At 43.3% G+C, this 22,898-nt stretch overlaps 1 protein-coding gene across 3 annotated transcripts in view; it reads left to right on the top strand.

The window, feature by feature from the left end:
* The first annotated feature begins 1,475 nt into the window (after window positions 1-1,475).
* Window positions 1,476-22,898, top strand: part of SLC22A15 (solute carrier family 22 member 15) — a 39,985-nt gene continuing 18,562 nt past the window's right edge. Inside the window, exons 1-8 of one of the 3 annotated variants that reach the window (XM_063118984.1) lie at window positions 1,569-1,654; window positions 2,534-2,935; window positions 6,888-7,106; window positions 8,263-8,395; window positions 9,838-10,002; window positions 12,887-13,016; window positions 17,012-17,227; window positions 20,168-20,308. In XM_063118984.1, the coding sequence (XP_062975054.1) occupies window positions 2,879-2,935; window positions 6,888-7,106; window positions 8,263-8,395; window positions 9,838-10,002; window positions 12,887-13,016; window positions 17,012-17,227; window positions 20,168-20,308 (1,061 nt within the window). In that variant the 5' untranslated portion in view covers window positions 1,569-1,654; window positions 2,534-2,878. Of the gene's footprint in view, window positions 1,655-2,533; window positions 2,936-5,041; window positions 5,069-6,887; window positions 7,107-8,262; window positions 8,396-9,837; window positions 10,003-12,886; window positions 13,017-17,011; window positions 17,228-20,167; window positions 20,309-22,898 lie in introns of those variants that run through there. The other 2 variants (XM_063118983.1, XM_063118986.1) reach the window with 2 other exon arrangements.

The following is a 22,898-nucleotide window of genomic DNA, read 5'->3' as shown; positions in this document are numbered from 1 at the left end:
TCGCCTTAGCAGATGATCTACGCCTGAGAGTGGGTCCCTGCTGGTACTTTTGGACCTTTCAGAGGCTTTCGATACCATTGACCATGGTATCCTTCTGGATCGCCTGAGGGAATTGGGAATCGGGGGCACTGTGCTTCAGTGGTTCCGGTCCTACCTCTCGGGCAGGTTCCAGGTGGTGATGCTTGGGGATAGCTGCTCCTCAAAGAAGGAGCTGCCGTGTGGTGTACCACAAGGTGCCATTCTTTCCCCAATGCTATTTAATATTTACATGAAACTGCTGGGAGAGATCATCCGGAGGCATGGGGTGGGGTGCTATCAGTATGCTGATGACACCCAAATATATTTCTCTATTTCTCAAAGCCCTATGAAGTGAGACTGAAAGAACTGGGCATGTTTAGCCTGGAGAAGAGAAGACTGAGGGGAGACATGAGAGCACTCTTCAAATACTTGAAAGGTTGTCACACAGAGGGGGGCCAGGATCTCTTCTTGATCCTCCCAGAGTGCAGGACACGGAATAACGGGCTCAAGTTAAAAGAAGCCAGATTCCAGCTGGACATCAGGAAAAACTTCCTGATGGTTAGAGCAGCGCGACAATGGAACCAGTGACCTAGGGAGGTTGTGGGTTCTCCCACACTAGAGGCCTTCAAGAGGCAGCTGGACAGCCATCTGTCAGGGATGCTTTAGGGTGGATTCCTGCATTGAGCAGGGGGTTGGACTCGATAGCCTTGTAGGCCCCTTCCAACTCTGCTATTCTATGATTCTATGATTAATCCTGGGTTTCCCTGTGACTGGCTAGTCAGCTCTCGCTTCTCACCCGGAGGCAATTTAAAAAAAAAAAAAGGATGCGGGGGGGGGGGAGGCGGGGTTTTTTTCTTGGTGTTGAACTCTGTGTCGGGAGATCTGGAAGTCCCTCCCCACCCCGCCCCCGCCGCCGCCCCTGCTAATTTCGCCACCGTTGAAATCGTAGCTTCCTCTCGTATCACTTGGAATGAAGAGGCGCTTGCGAAGCCACTCTGATGGTTTGTTTAGCCTTCCTCAACCTGGGGCGCTCCAGATGTGTTGGACTCCAACACATCTGGAGCGCCCCAGGTTGAGGAAGGCCCATGTCTACGCCGCCCAACAGCCGAAGCTCTCTGGGCGGAGAGCTCAGGCGAGTCGGCCCCGCTGGAGGCGCGGCGGCGGCGGCGGCGGGGCACAGTCCGTGCTCGGCGCTGCCCCTGGGAGGGAGCGCGGGCCGCGCCTCACCGCGGCTGCGCGAAGCCCTACGCTTCCCCCCTGCTCCGAAAGGGCGGCGCTGTTCTCTCGGACGCCTCTTGAGCCAAGGGGGAAATGGCGTCGACAGCAACCCGGAAGTCCCGCCTCCAGGCGACGCTGCACCGGACTCCTCGACGCGACCTTCCCCTTCCGGACATGCGCGCTTCTGCCCTCCGCGCCGCGGGCTCTTCGGCTGTCAGGCGACGCTGCTCCGCTTCTCTCGGGTCCGCAGAGTCCCGGCGGAGGGGATGCTCTTCCCGGGAGGAGGCAGAGGAGCAGGGCCGCCGCCGCCGCCACGGCCCTGGGCCCGGTCATGGAGGTGGAAGAAGCCTTCCCTCTGGTGGGCCAGATGGGCCTCTTCCAGGTCTGGCTCTGCGTCGTGCTCGCCGCGCTGCTCCAGGTGAGGAGGGGAAGGCGGCCGAGAGGGGCGGAGGCCGGGCTGGCGGCATCGTCGCCCTCCCTGCCTGCCTGCCTGCCTGCCTCCCTGGGTTGGGACACCCACGAGCCCGGGGGGAGGAAGCAGCAGCGCCTCGGGAGGCGCCACAAGCGCTTGGGCCGCACGGGGCGACGGCGGCTCCGCCCCGGGGAGAGTCTTCCCGTGCCTGTGGCGGTGGGCCAGCCACGCCTGCCTTCCAGGCCCGCTTGTTTACTTTGCATTTACATCCCTGCCTCCCCCCCCCCCTGCAAGGAACCCAGCCCTGCGAGGTAGGCTGGGCTGAGAGCCTGTGACTGGCCCAAAGCCACCCGCTGAGTTTCCATGGCCGAGTGGGGACGAGGACCCGGATCTCCCGGCTCCCAGCCCAACACCTCAGCCGCTACGCCACGCTGGCTTAGAAGCAGGATGGCCGCTTATGTACTGCCAAAAGTAAGGGCTCGCCTCACCCGAAAGGAGGGTGCAAGAGGACAGACATGGCCGTCAACTGGCATGGGTGCAAATTTGGAAGTAATTACAAGAATTTAAACAGACTACAACTCCCCATAGTGGGGGAAGGATATCACCAGGGATCCCATGTGCTCATTCATCTGCCCAGTTGGTAACGGTTGACGCTTCCCTTTGTGGTTCACACCAAATTCAACTTCTCCTTGTTCCTGATTATCTTTTACCTCATGTTCTTCCAACATCGCTTACCTGGCACAGTGTGCCTCTTCTAAAAGTGCTGCCTCTCTGCCCCCACGCCCATCCAATTTGCATAATTGAGGCAGGCACCAATGGGATTTAATTTTATTTGTATTTTATCATTTATTTATTACATTTTTATCCTGTGTTTTTTCCTCCAAGGAACCCAAGGTAGTTTATAAGCTCCATCATACCAGGGGTTAACACGCTCCCTACCTCGCTTCTCCGCCCGTGTTTTCCTTCCTCAAGTTACTTCCTCTTTCAAGAACAGCAAGTCCACAACGATCCCGAGGCCCATTGAATCCACCATTCTAACGGTGCTGCTTCTCCTGCACACAGCAGGAGAGAGCAGCGATTCCAAGTTTTAAAAACATTGGACTTAAAGAGGGGTTTTTTTGTCACGCAAGGAAGGCCAGAAGGCGCACGGGAGGCAGACGACGTCATGGGAGGGACCTGAGCTAATCCTGTGAGTGCCCAGGAACGAGCATGCAATAAAACACTCCTTGGATGGAGCTGTATATGATCTTTTTCCTCTCCATTTTATCCTCACAACAATCCTGTGAGGTAAGTAAGGTTGAGTAAATGACTGGCCCAGAGTCACCCAGCAAGCTTCATGGCCAAGTGTGGACTAGAACATGGATTTCTCGAGTCCCAGTCTAACACTCTAGACACTGCTCCACACATGTATTCATGACAAGCAGCCATCAGTAGCCATGAACTTGTCTAATTCCCTTTTGGCGGCCGTAACTGCATCTTGTGGTAGTGCACATTTCATTTATGTGCTTTGTGAAGAAGTACTTCTTTCATCTGCACCAAATCTCCCCATTCTGCTTCATGGGATGACGGCAGGATCTGGTATAATGGGAGAATGAGAAAACCTCTTCCTGTCTGCTTTCTCCACACCAGGCATATCGATAGTCACTTTTCCCCCCTAAGCTAAGCAGTTCCAGATGTTGTTGTTTTTCCTCATAGGGGAATTTCTTTAGTCCCTTGATCATTTTGGTTTCCCTTTTCTGTACCTTTTCCAATTCTACAATATCCTTTTTGAGTTGCAGTGACCAGAACAGTATATAGTATTTCAAGTCTAGTCACACCATAGAGCAGTATGATATTGGCAGTTTTATTTTCAATTCATTTCCAAATTATGCCCAGGGTGGAATTTGCTTTTCTCACAGCAGGGTTGACATTGTCTGTAACCCCAAGATCTTTTTCTTGGTCAATCACTACGACCTTGGATCCCATCAGCATATATGTTAAATTGATTTTTTTTGCCCTAACATGCATACCCTAAATAATGCACTCGACGTAGGGCTGCCTTTGAAGACGGTTCGGAAGCTGCAGCTCGTGCAAAATGCAGCGGCCAGATTGATTTCGGGAACCAGAAGGTTCGACCATATAACACCTGCTCTGGTCCCCTTGCACTGGCTGCCTGTATGTTTCCGAGCCCAATTCAAGGTGCTGGTTTTGACCTATAAAGCCTTACATGGCTTGGGACAGCAATACCTGATGGAACGCCTATCCCAACGTGAATATACCCGGTCACTACGTTCAACATCAAAGGTCCTCCTCCGGATGCCTATTCCGAGAGAGGCTCGGAGTGTGGCAACGAGGGACTGGGCCTTTTCAGTGGTGGCCCCCAGACTATGGAATGATCTCCCTGACAAGGCTCGCCTGGCGCCAACGCTGCTATCTTTCCGGCGCCAGACTTACCTCTTTGCCCAGGCATATGGCGGTATATCTTAATTACCCACATGTTTAGTTTTTTAACAGTTTTTAATGCTTTATGTGTGTATGTTCTGTGTTTTAGAATTTTAAATTTTGTATACTCATTTTAATCTTAATTTTAGAATTTCTGTAAACCGCCCAGAGAGCCCTGGCTATGGTAGCGGTATATAAGTGCAATAAATAAATAAGCAAACATGGCCACCTTAGTTTACTTCTAATTCCAGATCATTTATGATTAACTTAAAAAGCACACTAAAGCTCAGCTAGAATATATATTGCATGTTAGGAAAGAAAGCAGAGGCAGATCCTTGTGGGACACTGCTGTTTACATTCCTCCATTGTAAGAATTTATCATTTATTCATATTCTCTGCTTTCTGTTCTTTAACCAGTTACCAATCCATAACTCATTCCTTGAGTTTGCTCAAGAATGTTTGTCAAGTCTTTTAGAAGGGTGCAATCCTATGTATGTTTAGACAGAAAAAAGGCCTGCAACTCCCAGCATGCCGCAGCCAAGCAAACAATGTCTACCAGATTACCACGTCCACATATTTATTGAGACTTTGCAGAAGCCACGTTGATTCTTTTTCAGCAGGACTTGTCCTTCTATATTTACTATTTTTATCTTTAATAAGGCTTTCCACTATTTTACCTAGAATAGAGATTATGGTAAGAGGTCTAATTACCCAGATCTCTTGTGGATGCATTTTTTAAAAATTGGTGTTAATTTGCTACTCTTCTGTTCTCTGGTACAGAGGCTGATCTAGGGAATATACAGTGGTGTGAAAAAGAAAGTACACCCTCTTGGAATTGTATGATTTTACATATCAGGACATAACAATCATCTGTTCCTTAGCAGGTCTAAAAATTAGGTAAATACAACCTCAGATGAACAACAACACATGACATATTACACCGTGTCGTGATTTATTTAACAGAAATAAAGCCAAAATGGAGAAGCCATGTGTGAAAAAGTAAGTACACCTTATGATTCAATAGCTTGTAGAACCACCTTTCGCAGCAATAACTTGAAGTAATCGCTTTCTGTATGACTATCAGTCTCTCACATCATTGTGGAGGAATTTTGGCCCACTCTTCTTTACAACGTTGCTTCAGTTCATTGAGGTTTGAGGGCATTTGTTTATGCACAGCTCTCTTAAGGTCCCGCCACAGCATTTCAGTCAGGTTGAGGTCTGGACTTTGACTGGGCCATTGCAACGCCTTGATTCTTTTCTTTTTCAGCCATTCTGTTGTAGATTTGCTGGTGTGCTTGGGATCATTGTCCTGTTGCATGACCCAATTTTGTCCAAGCTTTAGCTGTCGGGCAGATGGCCTCACGTTTGACTCTAGAATACTTTGGTATACAGAGGAGTTCATGGTCGACTCAATGACTGCAAGGTTCCCAGGTCCTGTGGCTGCAAAACAAGCCCAAATCATCATCCCTCCACCACCATGCTTGACAGTTGGTATGAGGTGTTTGTGCTGATATGCTGTGTTTGGTTTTCGCCAAACTTGGCGCTGTACATTATGGCCAAACATCTCCACTTTGGTCTCGTCTGTCCAAAGGACATTGTTCCAGAAGTCTTGTGGTTTGTTCAGATGCAACTTTGCAAACCTAAGCCATGCTGCCACATTCTTTTTATTTATTTATTTATTTATTTATTTATCACATTTCTATACCGCCCAATAGCCGGAGCTCTCTGGGCGGTTCACTCTCTTCTTTTAGAGAGAAGAGGCTTTCTCCTGGCAACCCTTCCAAACAAACCATACTTGTTCAGTCTTTTTCTAATTGTACTGTCATGAACTTTAACATTTAACATGCTCACTGAGGCCTGTAGAGTCTGAGATGTAACTCTTGGGGTTTTTGCAATTTCTCTGAGCATTGCACGGTCTGACCTTGGGGTTATTTTGCTGGGACGTCCTCTCCTAGGAAGATTGGCAACAGTCTTGAATGTTTTCCACTTTTGAATCATCTTTCCCACTGTAGAATGATGGACTTTAAATTGTTTGGAAATGGCCTTATAACCCTTCCCAGATTGATGGGCAGCAGCAATTGCTTCTCTAAGATCTTTGCTGATGTCTTTCCTCCTTGGCATTGTATTAACACACACCTGGATGCGCCAGACCAGCAAACTGAAAAAACTTTGGCTTTTATAGAGGTGGTCATACTTGCTGATGATCAATTAATCACGGGCATTTGATTAGCAGCACCTGTCTGCTACTTAGCATCTTAATTCCTATGGAAGCAGTAAGGGTGTACTTACTTTTTCACACATGGCTTCTCCATTAGATGCTAGATTGTACGGGCAGGTCAGTTGAAGTAAGATGGAGAAGTGGAAAGCACATTTCCAATTTTCTTGTTAGTGTTGTCTTGCTATTGTTGATAATCATATTATCAATCATATTGCAGCCTTTTGGCCACACACAGAGACCAGGAAATCTGTAAGTAACCATGGTTTCCCTTATCATCCAAACTGAGAAAGTGTACTTAATTAAAAGGTTCTTGGTTTGATTGCTCAAAGTGTGAAGAGGCTCATGCACAGGCTTGTTCATACATTAATAAGTTGAGATATCATTGTCTGAACTAGGCCACCATGAATTAACGATATGTTCCTGAAGCTGAAATGTATGAAAACTTTGACTTGGTAAACCTAAAATACTGAAAATCTGATCTGAAAACCAAAGAAATTTTGAGCGGTTGTGTAGGTGCAATCCAAGAAATGGGTTATTTGAGTGCCTGAATATTGTTGCCTGTTCTGAGCTTGATCTTCATTCTGTCTGTTATTGTTTCAGCTCTATGTGGCCAGTGAAGCAATCCTCATCGCACTAGTGGGGGCAACACCGCCTTATCGCTGGGATCTTGAAGGGATCTCAGCTAATCAGAGCCATAATAGTAACAATGTGTCAACTAATGAAGAAATAGCTTTTGGAAAGTGGCTCCTGACAGCCAATGGGAGTGAAGTTCAAAAACATGTACACTTTAGCAGCAACTTTACATCAATAGCCTCTGAGGTAATAAAACAATAAGAACTTTTGTGGAAAGCCTTGATATGCTTAACCTTCTGAAGTAGTGTTTCAAAGTATCTGTGTTGGTCCATAAAAATATTCTAAAATTTAAAGAAAGTAATACCTTTATTAGGACCAACCCAAATGCCACAAAATAGTGAGTTTTGAGTTCTCCAGCTCTCTTCTTCAGGCTGGCTGTTAAGCAAAATCATGGGGGTATTGTGATTAATGAATAAGAATTATGTATGTCTGGGATCAGATTATCATGTACTGTACATATTGGCTCACTAGACTCTGCTTCTGAAAAGCAACAACAAAGACTCTGTGGGTGCTTAAAGTGGGGCTTGAATAATGAAGTAATAAACTGTCTATTCCAGCCCCACTAAGCACACACAAAATATTCGTAAATGCTCAGTAAATGTTCAGTAGTAACTTGAACGTGGCCCAGCCTCTGTGATGCAGCATAGCAGGATGGAAAGTGCATGCATTCAATCCTTCCAAGAACATGGCCTATATTTTGTATAAGTACGTAGTATTAATTACCAATTAAAAAATTGGGTCTGAAACATGCCGCTGTTCTTGAGAAGATAAGAACTGAGGCTAAATTATGAAGCATTTATTCATTTATTTGTTTGATTTATTTGACAGAAATAGCTTTCAAGCATAGATGTGGCTGCAGTTTTTAGCAGCGACCAAAGCAACTTTACTTGCCACACTTATTTAATTTGCTCAAATAATCGTGGTATAATTTTATACTGCTTTTCAAAATCATGTGATGAACTTGCCGAATAAGATCTCTTCAGTTGTCATTTCACTTATTGACCTGTAATATGTGAAGGTCAATGCTTGAAGGATGTTTGCTGTTCAAATGGCCCTGTCTATGTTCTTTGCTTTCGTGTGGCACATGGGAAATAGAGGTGCAACTGTGCCCACAGAGAGAAATCCGTAAACTGAGAAATCCCAATATTTTCAATTTGCACCAGGAAAATCTAACGCTCTGTCTGGTATTATTTTTTGGGTGCACATTTTACTAGAGTGTACTGAAATATGAGCGAGAAGGTTGCTTCTGAGTAAGGCTTGTTTTTTATCCCGTTAAAAGATACTTCTGTAGTTCCAGAAAGAGCTCTTGGGTTTTACCTTACACTGATTTTTCTCGCCCTAGTGGTTTTTAATTGGCAACACCTCATACAAGATCAGTGCTGCCAGTTCATTTTTCTTCAGTGGTGTATTTGTTGGAGTGATGACTTTTGGACAACTCTCTGATCGTTTTGGACGGAAAAAAGTATACCTTGTAGGTAAGCAATGGTAGAAATAAATGGGAGAAAAACTTCAGACTTTCTCAGCTTGGTCTTTAGAGAAAGCCCCATGCAGCAGACTGTCTTCAGTCCTGATAGAAGATCCTTGTATTGAAGTAGTATACTTCAGGCTTCTTTTTCCACATTTTATGGGCGGTTGCCACCTCTCTCTGGGGCATTGGAGGCTGTTTCAGATAGAGGGGTGGGTGGGGAGTGATAACAGAGTTTTCTAATAAGGTTTCTTGTGAGAGAGAAAAACCTGAATGGCTTTTAATTGGGTCTAATTGCCACATTGGAGATTGGGGGAATTTTGTCCTTTGTGTCAAATTGGTAAGCGCTTGTATGCTGTTATGTGCTGCCGGGGGCGGGGTGGGAGTTCTCTTCTATTAGCATGTGTGCCTTGACCATGCCACGATTTATTTATTTATTTATTTATTTAAAGCATTTTCATAGCGCCACCTCACCATTTCTGGTATTGTGGCGCTTTACAATCACATATAAAACAATTCCATTAAAAATGACCATTTTTAACTGTTGTCAACCGCCCAGAGAGCTTTGGCTGTGGGGTGGTATATAAATGTAATAAATAAATAAAATAAATAAATCTTGTTTTAAAGGAGAGCCTTGTATTGAAGTAGGATCTTTGTAATAATAATAATGATGATGATGATAATAATACTAATAGTTACCCGCCTCTCCCTCCAGATCGAGGCAGGGCACAACACAAATACAACATCATACATATATTTGTATCTGTATTGTGTAAAGAGACCTCTGCGTCAGTAGACCATGCCTTGCTTAGATGGCCAAGTTCTTACAACACTATAGCTCTAACCTACTTATCTGAAGAAAATAAACATCTAGATACCTGTTGTTAAAATATTTTGTATATTTTTTTCTTATTGATTGAAACATTTATAGCTTGTACCATGCAGGTATCCAAAACAGCTCATAATAAGTCATTCAAATAATAACACTAATCTTGCTGAAGGCTCATGCAAACATGACTACCAGCTCTTATTTCTGGCTACCAGAAAAACTGGGCAGCAGATAACAGTTATAAGAGGCAGGAGCTATCCTCCTCTGGGCTGTGGGTCGAAGCTTCCTCTTTCCCTCCCCAGAAAAGGCTATGGGGACAGTCCTCACTCTGGCTCAGGTGTTTTGGTGGTAGTGGCCATTGTTTCTTAAAGCTCTGGCAGATCCAGTATAAATAATACCCCTGGAAGTCACCACCAAGTAGTGGATGGCTGTTATGTAGAACTGCATTAAAAGGTTTCAGTGTTTTGACAAAGTGGCTGATTTTGGAAGAAAGCCAACAAACCAGTGTTTACCTCTTGGGAATAGTTCTAAAGCATAGGTGGGCAGTTTGTGGCCCTCCAGCTGATTTGGCCTACAAGTTGCCAACTCCTGTCCTAAAGGAAAACTTTCTGCTTGCCTTCCAGGTTTTGCCCTTGACATTGTGTTTGCTGTTGCTAATGGATTCTCCCCTTCATATGAGTTCTTTGCAGTATCTCGCTTCTTGGTGGGAATAATGAATGGCGGAATGTCATTGGTGGCTTTTGTCCTGCTCAATGAATGTGTAGGCACTGCTTATTGGGCTCTGGCAGGTACAGTTTTTAATTACTATGTTTTACATTAAGTTGGCTCAAACTCTACTAACAAAGGGCTCCTTTACAGTTTAAGTAATTAGTAGATAGAACTATATACTGCATGCATGTATTAAGTTAGTCCCATAATGTTTCAAAAGCAAGTCCACTTTTCTTTTTTTATCATGTGCACACGTGCTGTGGTGACCTGTGATTAGCTCTGGCTTCCCACAGTTCATATACAGACTCAGCAAGTATGAGCTTGCATGTCAAAGGATGCATGTGGTGTACCTGTCTATAATATGTAAAATAGTTTTATGCTTGTATTCTTTGCATGCATTTGAATAGTTCTTCAGTCACGAAGCTCGGATGCAAGCAGCTGAGCATATTTATTCTTACTTACTTTAAATATCACATATGCAGGATATGGACATTGTACTTAATGTATCATGTGCTGCACTATCTCAAACTATCAGTCTAGCTCTGCCCACGCCAAGCAAAGCTGCTATCTAATAAATGTTATATGTACTAGAACTTCAGATATTGGGCAGTTTAAAGATGTAATAAATAAAATGATTCTATAAAATAATAAATAAAATGGCAAATGTGCCAACTATTTTGGAGCACCCATTAAACTAAAGATATTTACGGTAGGGCAACCTTTTGATCTAGAGAGGTCTTAACCAGTTTTTGAGAGGTCCAACTTTCCTATGTTGTTCTTTATGGTCTCTGTGCCTGTGTGGAGCTTGTTTTGGGAAACTTCTATAGGGGAGGAAAATGTGGCAGCTCGTATGAAGGGACTTCTTGTCAAGATTTTGAATTTCCCAGAGCTATTAACTTATGAAACCACAGTTTACTTCCTAAAACACCACTACCTATCTTTGGCTTATGAATTTCCTGTAAAAATATTTCCGATTTCATTTCCATAATTAATTTATAGATTTTGTTCCTTTTGGTATGCCCACCCATCCCTCTAATATTTAGAGAAATACAATTTGTTATTCCAACACTAGATGCCCCTCTTTCTCTTTGATTATCCCTTTAATCTTTCCCCGATTTTCCAAATCTTTTTGCTTTTTGTTTCCCCCCTCCCTCCCTCCCTTCTTGCCTCCCCCCCCACCTCCCCCAGAAATCCTCCCTCTTTGTTTCCAGAGGCGTGCACCTGTTCCAATTTCTTAGAGCTGGATAACTCCTTCGTATCTTCCCCTTTTTCCTAAAACTTTGTAACCTCTGTTCTTAAAACTATTTTATATACCATTTTTATTTACGTCTCTATTACCCCCTTTTCCCAAAATTAAGTATATATTATATGATAAACAATACCGTTAATAACTGAGATAAGAGTAATTAAACAATAAATTTTAAAACTGGAAAAAAATACTCAAAAGTTGAACAGAGTTTAAGCTTCCCTATGAGAGGATTAAATCTTTTTCAATCCTCTCTGGGGTGGTCAACCAAACTTATTCCCTTCATAAGTTGGCCCTGTGAATTAGGTCTCCCCACTGTAACGTTTAATTTTCTGCATGTCTGTCCCTGCCCCACCCTCACTAGTTCGCCCCTTGTCCCTTGCTCTTGCTTCAGCCTCTGTCTTCTCCTACCTGCTGTTCCCGGCTGCATCTACTTCTGCCAGCTTGCTCATTTGCTTTTTTGCACCTACCACCATTCCAGTTTTTTGCTTTCATGATCTCTTCTCCAATTTCTCTTTTAAGCTACTACAGCCCCCTTCATTTTGCCTCTCTTCTTTCCTTCCTTCCCCTCATTCCTCCTTATGTCTCCTTCCCCCAGCACACAAACCAGGAACCTGTGGAATGACTTTTGGAACTGTGCCCTGCAAGTCCTGGTCATACTGGACTTTTATGGCAATGAATTATTATTTTATTTATTTATTTATTTATTTATTACCTGTCTCTCCATTTTGATTGAGGTGGGGAACAACAGTAAATATAAAATACATAAAAATGAATTAAGAACATAATATACTTTGTTAAAACATTCTAAAAACATCCTAGAATTTCACAGGATAGGCCTGCCGGAAGAGATCAGTCTTGTGCCTTGGAGAGTCAGACCTTTACTGCATGCATGTGGGGTTGTGGAGCCTTTCTTTCGTGAATTTGCCTCTCTGCTTCTTTAGTGAATTCCCCCCCCCCCATTTTTTTGTACTTCTGCGTACTTTGGGATGCACCCAAGCATGCAGAGGCCTCCCTGCTGTGCACGAGTGTCCTTAAGGGATTGGCATACCCCTCCCATGTTGGCTGTTGGAGGGAATGGGGCGTGCTCTGAGGGAAATGCCATACAATTAATCTTGGACAAATTAAAATAATAATAATGCTGGACTTTGAGAGTAAAAAATGAACAGTAATGGATGAAACCATTAGAAATAATCAGCTTTTAGGCTTCTGCTAGAATGTGCTCTTATGTGAAGTCTTTTAGAATACATTTTTCTCTGAGACATCGCAATATATCTAGTAATTTAGATGTCTATGTATTATTATTTTTATAGGAATAGGATCTGTTATATTAATTGATTTAGCATGTCCTTGTTAGGTTTCCTCTACTAATTTGTAATTTCTCCTAAGGAAAAATGTGTATGATCAAATCGTGTTGAATCAGTTTGGCATAAAATCATATTTACACCTACTTATTTCTGCCTTATGCATATTTTGTGACAAATGTTTGGTTACGTAGTCTTTAAATATAGGCACCTTCCCATAATAATTTATGATAGATGTGCTTAAATGTAATGCAGAAAAGGCCAGTGGTAGTCCAATTTATTTTGTTGAAGTTCTTTGTTTTTATAACATTGTTTAGATAGCCTCCTCTGCTTATCTATTCTGTTAAAGTGCCTACATTAGCAAACATCATTACCTGCTCAATAACACATTTTTCTCTATCTCCCTTTTGTTAGGATCAATTGGTGGCCTGTTCTTTGCTGTGGGAATTGCCCAATATGCTTTGTTAGGATATCTCATTCGATCATGGAGAATGCTAGCAGTTGTGGTTAACCTGGAGGGAACATTAGTCTTTCTCCTCTCTCTGTAAGTTCCGTAGTTTACAGTTGTTCTGGTTGTATTCATAAAAAAGTGTTGGAATCAGTTGTCGCTGAATAAGGGTAATTATTTTTTAAACCCCCTTTTTTTTTAAAACCCTATTTAAAAACTGTTTGATTTCTTCTCTCCATCACTCCCTGTACCTAGTCTCACTAGGTTTAGATGTAGCTTTAGCCGGTTCTCATAGGATTTATCTTCTGCACTTCTTCATCTTAATAACCCTCCTTTGAATCCTTACCAATGTCATTGTTGAAAGGTCCTCCCCAGGACTGAACACAAGATTCAAGTTGCGGTTTTATCAGTATTATGATAAAATGATACTCTCTTATCAGAAAGGGAGTATCATTTTCAGAATTGTGCAGGTTCTGCTTCTGTTGAGGGGTGACTTTGGCCTTGTGTTGCAGCATCACTTTTGTGTTGTTAGTTTTATCCTACTCTCCCTAAAACTCCCTTGGAATTGATGCAGCTTTGCTAATTTGCCACCATTTCTAACATTTGTGCATTGTGGTTTTTCCCTCATTTGGACAAGCTCTGAACATCAAAGTTAGTTGCTCCCTGCCTCCTGTTTTCATTAGATGTATGCTACAGACGCTCCGACAATATGTACATTGATGGTGCTATATAAATAAATAATAATAATAATAATAATAATAATAGTCTTTCTTTTGATGAATCAACTCAAGCCACTAGCCGGGTTCTTATGATTGCTGGCGGGAAAGGAGAGATTGTGGCTTTTCCCCTTGATCCTGCACGTGCATGAATTGTTTACATAATTACCCGCACTGCGGCATGGATTGGCATATTGTCTGAACCTGGTACAGAGCAACCCACCCTACAATCCACCATGTGCGGTGTGGGTTGTGAGTACCAAGCTGCGCTGTGTGTCCAGTTTGGATGACATGCTAACCAGCAGTGTGAGTAACCAGCATGTCCGCGGCACGCACAGGGGCCACAGTGGCTTCTTCTTTTATACCCCCGTGACCATGTGAACTCATTCACTGTTTAGAGGTAAGCTTGTAGACATTTGACAGACAGGCTTTTAAGACCATTTGCAGCAGGTTCTTTATCTGCAGAATAAAGTTTTAACCCTCAACCCTAACCCCAATTAACAAAGTGCATACATCTTCACTTTAAAAGTTAGAAACATCAAAATGGCCACCATGACAGCTTTAAAATGTATCCAGATACATGCCCATTTTGAAGGAAATCCAAGCATGCCCTGTTTTTTTTTGAAATATTTAAAGTTAAACATAAATCAGAATCTTCCTCTCAGGTAACCAAGTCAAAAATGAACACGGGGAACTTCAAGATAAACGGGGTGAGCATACAGACCTTGCGTTGCCACGCTTGGGTCGCAATACTTCTAAAAACATAATTTCTTTCACGCCATGCACTCATTTCAAACTGCTATTACGTGTTGGTTTTTCAAGATGCACCCCCCCACACACACACCTCCATCACAGTTCACACACTCCAGGGTATGCCCAGCCAATAACTGTAATATAACTGTAAAAAATACTAATAATCACAACAACAAGAAGAATTAGAACAAAAACGCTGTCTGTCTTTATTACCAGTAAGGGGAAAGTGGATGTACCCAGTGGGACAGTGGGGTCTGTGTTACAAGTCATTTGGCCGGTCCTGACTAGGTACCTGCCTTTGAGGAGCCACATCACACATCAACTCGTGCAACTCATTGGCTTCTTTCCACTGTTACCCTTTGGAGGGTTCTGATTACCCTCAAGGGCAATGGGCACTGGGCATGTCCACATGCCATACAGCACATCATCCACTTGCACCACATCTATTCAGTTGTTCACCAAGGTTATGGTGGGTACCTTGCAGTGCTGTGTTGCCTATCTGTTATTTTACTTTGTATATTATTTAAGGTTGTGTGTGAGGGTTTGCTGGGGCTACTGCTTCACCAATGCACCCAAAAAGTGTCAAAAGTCCTACAAAAGACAAAGAAAGAAAAGTAACTAAGTATCCCGTTTTGCTTATATTCCCCCCCCCTTCCAACATTGGGATTGGAGGATGCTTCACATAGGCTGATCACTTATCACGATTGGGAGATTAACCTGTCAATCAACGTTAAAAAAAATAGGTTTCCCCCTCCCACTTTACCCATTCTATAAAAATTAATAGCAAGCAAACCACAGGATGAAAAATTCTGAAAATCGATACAAATGACCCCCAATCATCACTTTCTAAGCACAGTAAGTTTCAGAGATGTAGCTTTAAAAACAAAGAAGTTATAGGCATTCTTTCATCCTATGCGAAAAAAGTTCCAAAATGGCGGGTGGAGCCTTGCGGATTGCTCTGCAAATGGGCGACCGCTTCATGACAGTTCGCCTCGCCCGCTCCAATATCGCTTCTACAAAGCGAAATGAAGCGGAGCACAGCCCTACTATTAATTATGAGGCTTTTTCTCCATCACAGTCCTCTTCTTTTCCTTCTGTTATTCCTGCTAACTCCTTGGCTGTTTCTGTTTTTAATTCTTCCTTATCCTCAACCCTTGATAATTTTGCTCCATCATTAATACGGATGGTTCATCCTTTTCAACCCCCAACCTTTATTTATTTATTTATTTATTATTGCATTTATATCCCACCTTTTTTCCTCCAAGGAACCCAAGGCAGCATACATAATCCTCCTCTCCGTTTTATCCTCACAACAACAACCTGTGAGGTAGGTTGGGCTGAGAGTCCATGACTGGCCCAGAGTCACCCAGTGGGTTTCTATGGCCCAGTGGGGACTAAAACCCGGATCTCCTGACTCCCAGTCCAACACTTCAGTCACTACACCACACCGATTCCACTGGTGCAGATTGTCTTCTAGTTCTTCTGCTCCTGTCACCCTTTTCCAGGGAGTTTCCTCTTCATTGGCTTTCCTCACCTCAGCATTCCCCACTTCTGGTTCAACTTCCTGTTGGTCTGCCACCTCGTGGGCTTCTCTCTGCTGCTGAAGTTCCTCTGTTCTGTCTAAGAACTCTTGGTCTTCTCTTATTCCTTGGAGGGTGGACACTCGTTGCTCAAGTACACTCACTTTTTTTCTAATACAGCAACCTGCTTGCACTTGTTGTACGTTTATGCCATGTTGAACTCAGGCAGGAACACAAACATTGCACACACATTGCAGTTCACCACCACTGGAGAATCCTTTCCATCCATAGTCCGTTTTTGTTTCTGCCTGATCTGGAATAGCCTGTGCTTTTGCCTTGTCCTCCTTGAAGGTTAACAACAGAGTCCTGTACTATATGGGGGTGTGTTACAAGAATACCTTTTTTTTGTTAGGGACCTCCCCTTTGCCCTTGCCCTCCCCTGCTGAACTCCCCCTGACAAACTCCTGTTTGCTCTCCCTGTTCACTCGCTCTTATCGCTGTCTCTCTGGAAGCTGACTTCCAGATGTACCTTCTAATCCAGCTGGGGCAACTTCCCCTTCTCTGCTCTGCTCAGCTAGCAGTCAGGAAACAGAATGAGGCTCCCTGCCCACTCTGCCGGTGAGAGCAATCAGGCCACACCCCTTCAGGCCCAGCAGCAGCTGGGCCTGAAGGACATGCCCCTTGAATCAGCACATGGCGACTTTGAATAGGCAGCCTCCTGGATGTACTCGAGGCCTCTCTCCTCCTTGCCTTGGTCTCCTCTTCCACTACACTCCCCCTGACAAAGTCCTGTTCTCTGTCCCTGTTCTCTCGCTTTGTTCGCTCTCTGGGAGCTTGTTCCTTATGTACCTTCTATTTCAGCTGGGGCAGCTTTCCTGATAAACAGCTTCTGAATATATTGTAGAAATATAAGTTCACCAACCAATTTAGCATACGCTATTAATTATACTTTATGCATGCTTTAATTGTATGTCAGTAAGTGTGTCAATGTCCATTTGCTACTCTATTTTCAAAATAAAACATGTTTGCAGTGTGTTATATTTACCAGCAAGACCGGTGTTAAGTGTCAGAACGGCCCTAATGAATTGTCCTTTTCTTCTAGATTCATTCCTGAATCACCGCGTTGGTTGTACTCACAGGGACGGCTGAGCGAAGCTGAAGATTCCCTCTACCTCATTGCAAAGAGGAACCACAAGCCAAAGTGCACGTTTTCGCTTAAGCTCCCAGCTGAACGGAGTTTTAAGGAGTCTGGAACCATCCTGGACCTGTTCCGATACAAAATCCTTTGGGGGCGTACTCTGATCATGATGTTCATCTGGTATTTACACAACCTTTTGAACCTAGTTTTCGAAGTGCTGCTATTGTGCTGTTACTGAAGTACAGTGAATTACTCTGTGTTGAGGATTTGTTTGTTTTATTATTAGGGACCCTTTATAAAGTAAGCTTGGTTTTGATCGCTTAGTTTCTGCTTCTGCTTCTTCTCAGCTTGAAGCCACTTAGTTAAAAAGGTTTGGTAATTCTCATCCTTTCAATCTACATGACTGAAATAGGAAAGTGCTATCCATTATGATTTACTTGGGAAGTGCTTTTGTTACACCAGTGTTTTCCACAGAAAACACTAAAGTATGGAAATAATACATTTGTGAGCGCACAATTGCGAAACCTGAGAACATTGCCACTCATTGGCTCAGTTCAGACAACACATTAGTCAATGCAATGTGAAAACGCCACTCAGTGCTTAAGTTTTTAGGATGTACTCCCTACACAACATGCTCTAACTCCACCATTGTGTGACTGTGGGCTATTGTGGAGTTGAGTAAAATCCCTTGCGATGTTTGACAGTTCCTCTGCCCTCTCTCCCTCTCCGGTCCTCCCAATGGTGTCCCATTAGCCATTGTGGCCAAACAAGACCAATCTCAGTGTCTCTCCCAAAGTGGAAGGCACTCCTTTGCCGCTTTTGCCAGGAACTCTGTAGCCAGTGGGAAAAGTCAACTCAATGCAATGGAAAACTTCACGGAGCCCACCACACAACACACAACGCAATGCTTGTGTAGGAACTCTCCTCTGCACAGCGTGGATAGTCTGCATAAATTATTTTCCAAAAGAACTCCACCGTTGTATGGAGTTTTCCTGCCAGACAACACATTTCTCAACAGTGGTGTAAAAACTCCACCGTGGAGTTCTAAAACCACCATTGAGAAATATTTTGTCTGAACTGAGCCAGTATGACTGTTGGAGAAATAACAGCAGTATAACACTGGTATTTCCTGCAGCAGTTGTAACATTTGAGATGCCCTTAGGTTTAGTTAGTTTCTTCCACATTTTGTTTTAGCTTGTGTTCAAATAACAGCATTAGGGAAGGGGAATGGCTTTTTTTTGCTTATATTGGGCCTGTTCAGAAGACCCTTAAACCCTGCTGGTTAAGGCTTTTGGTTAAGCAGCAGGGTTTAAGGTGTCTTGTGCAATGCGCTTTGCTAAACCCTGCTCACTTATTAACCACAGTTGGACTCTCTACAGCAGGGTTAGCGGCTCTAACCATCCCTTAAAGTATTGTGTGCAACAGCACGGCTTGTGGTTAGTGCTAATCCCAGAGAACCATAGTTTCGCTAACCACAGAGCCTGAAGTGTCATCTGAACGGGGCCATTAACTTTTAGAGGCCAGTCTTGATCTAATGTACCAGATGGGCACATAATTTTCCAGGTTTTGTTCCATTGTCTGGGGATTGTGTTTTCTCTGTGTAACCAATAACCCTACAGATGTGTCTATAAGTTATTTTTCATATTTTGCTATGTTTATTACAACACATCTAAATTCACCAAATCAATTTTTCGTTCTGCAAGTTGAGAAAACTGATTTGGATCAATGGTTAAACAATGATTTGTTTAGACAAGAGTGCAGAATCTGTGTGGACCGTATGCAGTCCATGGATCCATCAGGACCCTGCCCATAATGCTTCTGTAATAGCAAAAAAAATTGGTGCAGATTGCTTGGTCTGTGGCTATTATTAACACACACATGTACAGAGATCAAATGGTCTCGGATGGCAGAGAAAACATCTAGGCATATTTTCCATTTCACTTGACAGCCTATAACTTAAACCATTCAACCTACTGTCTGGATGATGTTTCTAATGTGTTAAAGGTTTTCAGAATCCTTGGACTGAACAGTCACTACTGACCAAAAATGTGCAGATGTAGTTTAAGGTTTCTGGATCAAAGCAGAACATTTTATTTTTTATTTTTTGCCATGTGTTAAACTTTAATGGAAGACATAAGACTCTGAGGCTCCGTGATCTGGATGGGGAAGTTGGATTAGGTGTCTCTGGTGTGTAGAATACCCAAAAAGGACTTTGGATGAGGGAATGGTTGAAATACCAGATACCAGAATTTAGATGCCCTGTTTGTATCACCGGAATGAACAAGAGGACCCGGAGAGGATAATAAATAAATGTGAGCATGTGCAAGTTGGTGATAGTTGAATCTGTATTGTCAGGCATATATATACCCAAATATATAAACATATGCCAGAATTCATTCACGTTGTGCAATATGTTATAAGAAAACTCTACTAAGAATAGTCAAAGTACATTGAGGTGTAACACCAATTACTGGAATGTGTTATTAATAAACTTTAATGAGAATAATCAATGTACATTGAGATATGGCACCAATTACATAAATACAAGGCTCATGGTGAAAAATTACAGCTTGAGACAAAATATCTTATAAGCAGCATTGAGGAAAAACCATTTGAAGAGCATAAAGATGGATAAATACAGTGTCATGAAATTCATGTACAAGAACTGTCTACATCTAACACATGCATCTAACAAACCTATCTACATCTAAATGGTAACTCTGGATTGTGAAAACCGTTTCAAACTTCAGTAGCAGAATGTTTGAGTTACATCAATGAGAGTCATTAAGAAAGAAAATGTGTTGTGAATTCTGACAACCATGGTTGACTGAACACTTCCTGAATGGGATTTGAAAAACTATATTACCCAGAAAATTGCAAGGAGTAAAATCTAACCTTGTCTGTAACCCTCCTGAGAGAAGTGTAAATCTTAATCGACGGAAGAGAGACTTCAAATCATGCATTGATTATGCTGATATAGTCAGGAAGAAACCACAGCCAATAAGTTCCATCCTTTGGCATGCATTAAGTATAACGCTTTCCAGGTTATGGCTTTTCTATAGGCAGGAACTTAGAAAAGGCAACTTGGCATTTTACATCTTTTCTTTTTGTCCTAAACAGGTTTGTATGCAGCTTGGTTTATTATGGACTTACTCTCAATGTGGGTGACCTCGGTGGCAGCATCTATGCTAACCTCGCTCTTTCTGGACTAATAGAGATTCCTGCATACCCTCTCTGTATCTACTTGATTAGCCAGAAATGGTGAGTATTGAATACTATCATAGAGGACCTTTTCTTCTGTCGCCCCAGTTTATGGAATGGCCTGCCAGAGGAGATTCGTAAAATGAACTCTCTGTGTGATTTTAAGGCAACTTTAAAGACTAGCCTTTTCTGGCAGGCCTATCCAGATCAATGTAAATCAAGAATTTTTAAGATGTATTGATTCCTGTTCTAATGTTGTTCCCCACCTTGATCCAAAGGGAGAGGCGGGTAAGAAATAAATATTTTGGTATTTATTATTATTATAGAATCATAGACTAGTAGAGTTGGGAGGGGTCTATAAAGCCATTGAGTCCAACCCCCTGCTCATTGCAGGAATCTACCCTAAACCATACCTAACAGATGGCTGTCCAGCTGCCTCTTGAATGCCTCTAGTGTGGGAGAGCCCACAACTTTCTTAGGCAATTGGTTCCATTGTCATACTGCTCTAACAGTCAGGAAGTTTTTTCCTGATGTCCAGTCGAAATCTGGCTTCCTGTAACTTAAGCCCGTTATTCCGTGTTCTGCACTCTGGGATGATCAAGAAGAGATCCTGGCCTTCCTCTGTGTGACAACCATTCAAGTATTTGAAGAGTGCTGTCATGTCTCCCCTCAATCTTCTCGTTTCCAGACTAAAAATGCCCAGTTCTTTCAGTTTCTCTTCATAGGGCTTTGTTTCTAGACCCCTGATCATCCTGGTTGCCCTCCTCTGAACACGCTCCAGCTTGTCTGCATCCTTCTTGAAAAGTGGTGCCCCAAATTGGACGCAATACTCAAGATGAGACCTAACCAGGGCCAAATAGAGGGGAACCAGTACCTAATGCAATTTGGAAGCTATACTTCTGCTAATGCAGCCCAAAATAGCATTTGCTTTTTTTTGCAGCCACATCACACTGTTGGCTCATATTCAGCTTGTGATCTACAATTCCAAGATCCTTCTCGTTTGTAGCATTGCTGAGCCAAGTATCCCCCATCTTGTATCTGCGCGTTTGGTTTCTTCTTCATGGTCTCTGTGCATCACACTGATGGGCTCTGCACCTGTGCAGAGCTTCGTTTGGGAAACTTCTATAGCCTAGAGTTTTGGAGGGAAGCCCTCCCCTTCCTGAGTATATATCCGGGGTTCCCGCCTAAGACTCTCAGTTCTTTGTTGACCGCCATTGTGTTAGCTTTAACTTAGGGACTTCTTTGCTCGTTAGCAGCACTTAGAGTTTTTAAAAAAGAGGCTTTATTCTATCTATTCTTCTGTCTCCTAGTATTTCATCTTTCTGTTTTGTGTTTTAATTTCCTTCGGATATTTTTTATTCCGTGATCTTTGATCACTGTGCCTTAGCACATGGCCATTAAGGCACCATCTCGAAAGTGCGTCCGTTGCGGGAGTAAGTTCCCTCCCTCCGACGGGCATTCTTTGTGTGTCTTATGTTTGAGTGAGGGACATATAGTTTAAACTTGCCATCACTGTATGTTCTTCATCAGACAAATGAGAAAACACTGGGCAGATCACTTACATTCTCTACTTTGGGATAAGGTCCTCCGAGCAGTAGAGACACCTCCGAAGGCAAGTAAAACTAGACCGATGGTGGCAACAGCTACAAATACATTGGACGACACGTCTGTCCGAAAGCATGGTCTAAAAATAATACAAGTCTTTTTAACTGGATCGGTCTCAGGCCCAAGTATTAGCCATGACCCACTGGGATCTCTTTGCACTGTGTTCCCTTTGAAGTGCTAATGTTAACCTGAGATGCACTTTCATTATCTTCTTCCAATACACATTTTATTTCTAATGGATATTGTGGTTGAGGTTTAACTTTAAAAAATTGCTAAAAATCAGGGCTTGATCCGATTTGTTTCAAAGTCGGCTTGCATAAGGTCCTATGTGGAAGCTATCATGGTGCCCAGTTACATGTCTTTAACTGTAAAAATGACAGCGATGAATAATGGGGGGGGGGGGGGAAATACTGAAATCTTTAAAAATCCCCTATAAATCAGGGGATGATCCAATTTGCTTCAAAGCCGGGATGTGTAAGGTCCTATGTGGAAGCTATCTGGTGCCCAGTTACATGGCGCTCCCTCTGAAGGAGCAGGTACGTAGCTTGGGAGTACTCCTTGATCCATCATTGTCACTGGAGGCCCAGGTGGACTCTGTGGCACGGAGTACTTGGGGTCAGCTTAGGCTGATCCGCCAGCTACAGCCTTTCCTGGACAGGGACAACCTAGCCACAGTAGTGCATGCACTGGTAACTTCCCGCTTAGACTACTGCAGTGCACTCTACGTGGGGCTGCCCTTGAAGACGATGCGGAAATTGCAGCTAGTGCAAAATGCAGCAGCTAGACTGCTGGCAGGTACATCTTACAGAGCCCACATGACACCGGTTTTAAAGGAACTGCACTGGCTGCCTATACACTTCTGGTCGGAATTCGAGGTGCTGGTAATGACGTTTAAAGCCCTAAACGGCTTGGGATCTTGGTACTTGAGAGAGCGCCTCTCCTTATATATGCCTGCCCGAGACCTTAGATCTGTTGGAGGAGCCCTTCTCCGCATCCCACCAATGCAACATATACGTTATGATGGGACAAGGGAGAGGGCTTTCTC

This window comes from Elgaria multicarinata, chromosome 3 (genome assembly GCF_023053635.1).
Source record: "Elgaria multicarinata webbii isolate HBS135686 ecotype San Diego chromosome 3, rElgMul1.1.pri, whole genome shotgun sequence".
In the NCBI taxonomy this organism is placed as follows: domain Eukaryota; kingdom Metazoa; phylum Chordata; class Lepidosauria; order Squamata; family Anguidae; genus Elgaria; species Elgaria multicarinata.
The sequence above is the reverse complement of the archived record's forward strand: the minus strand, read 5'-3'. Positions and strand labels throughout refer to the sequence as shown.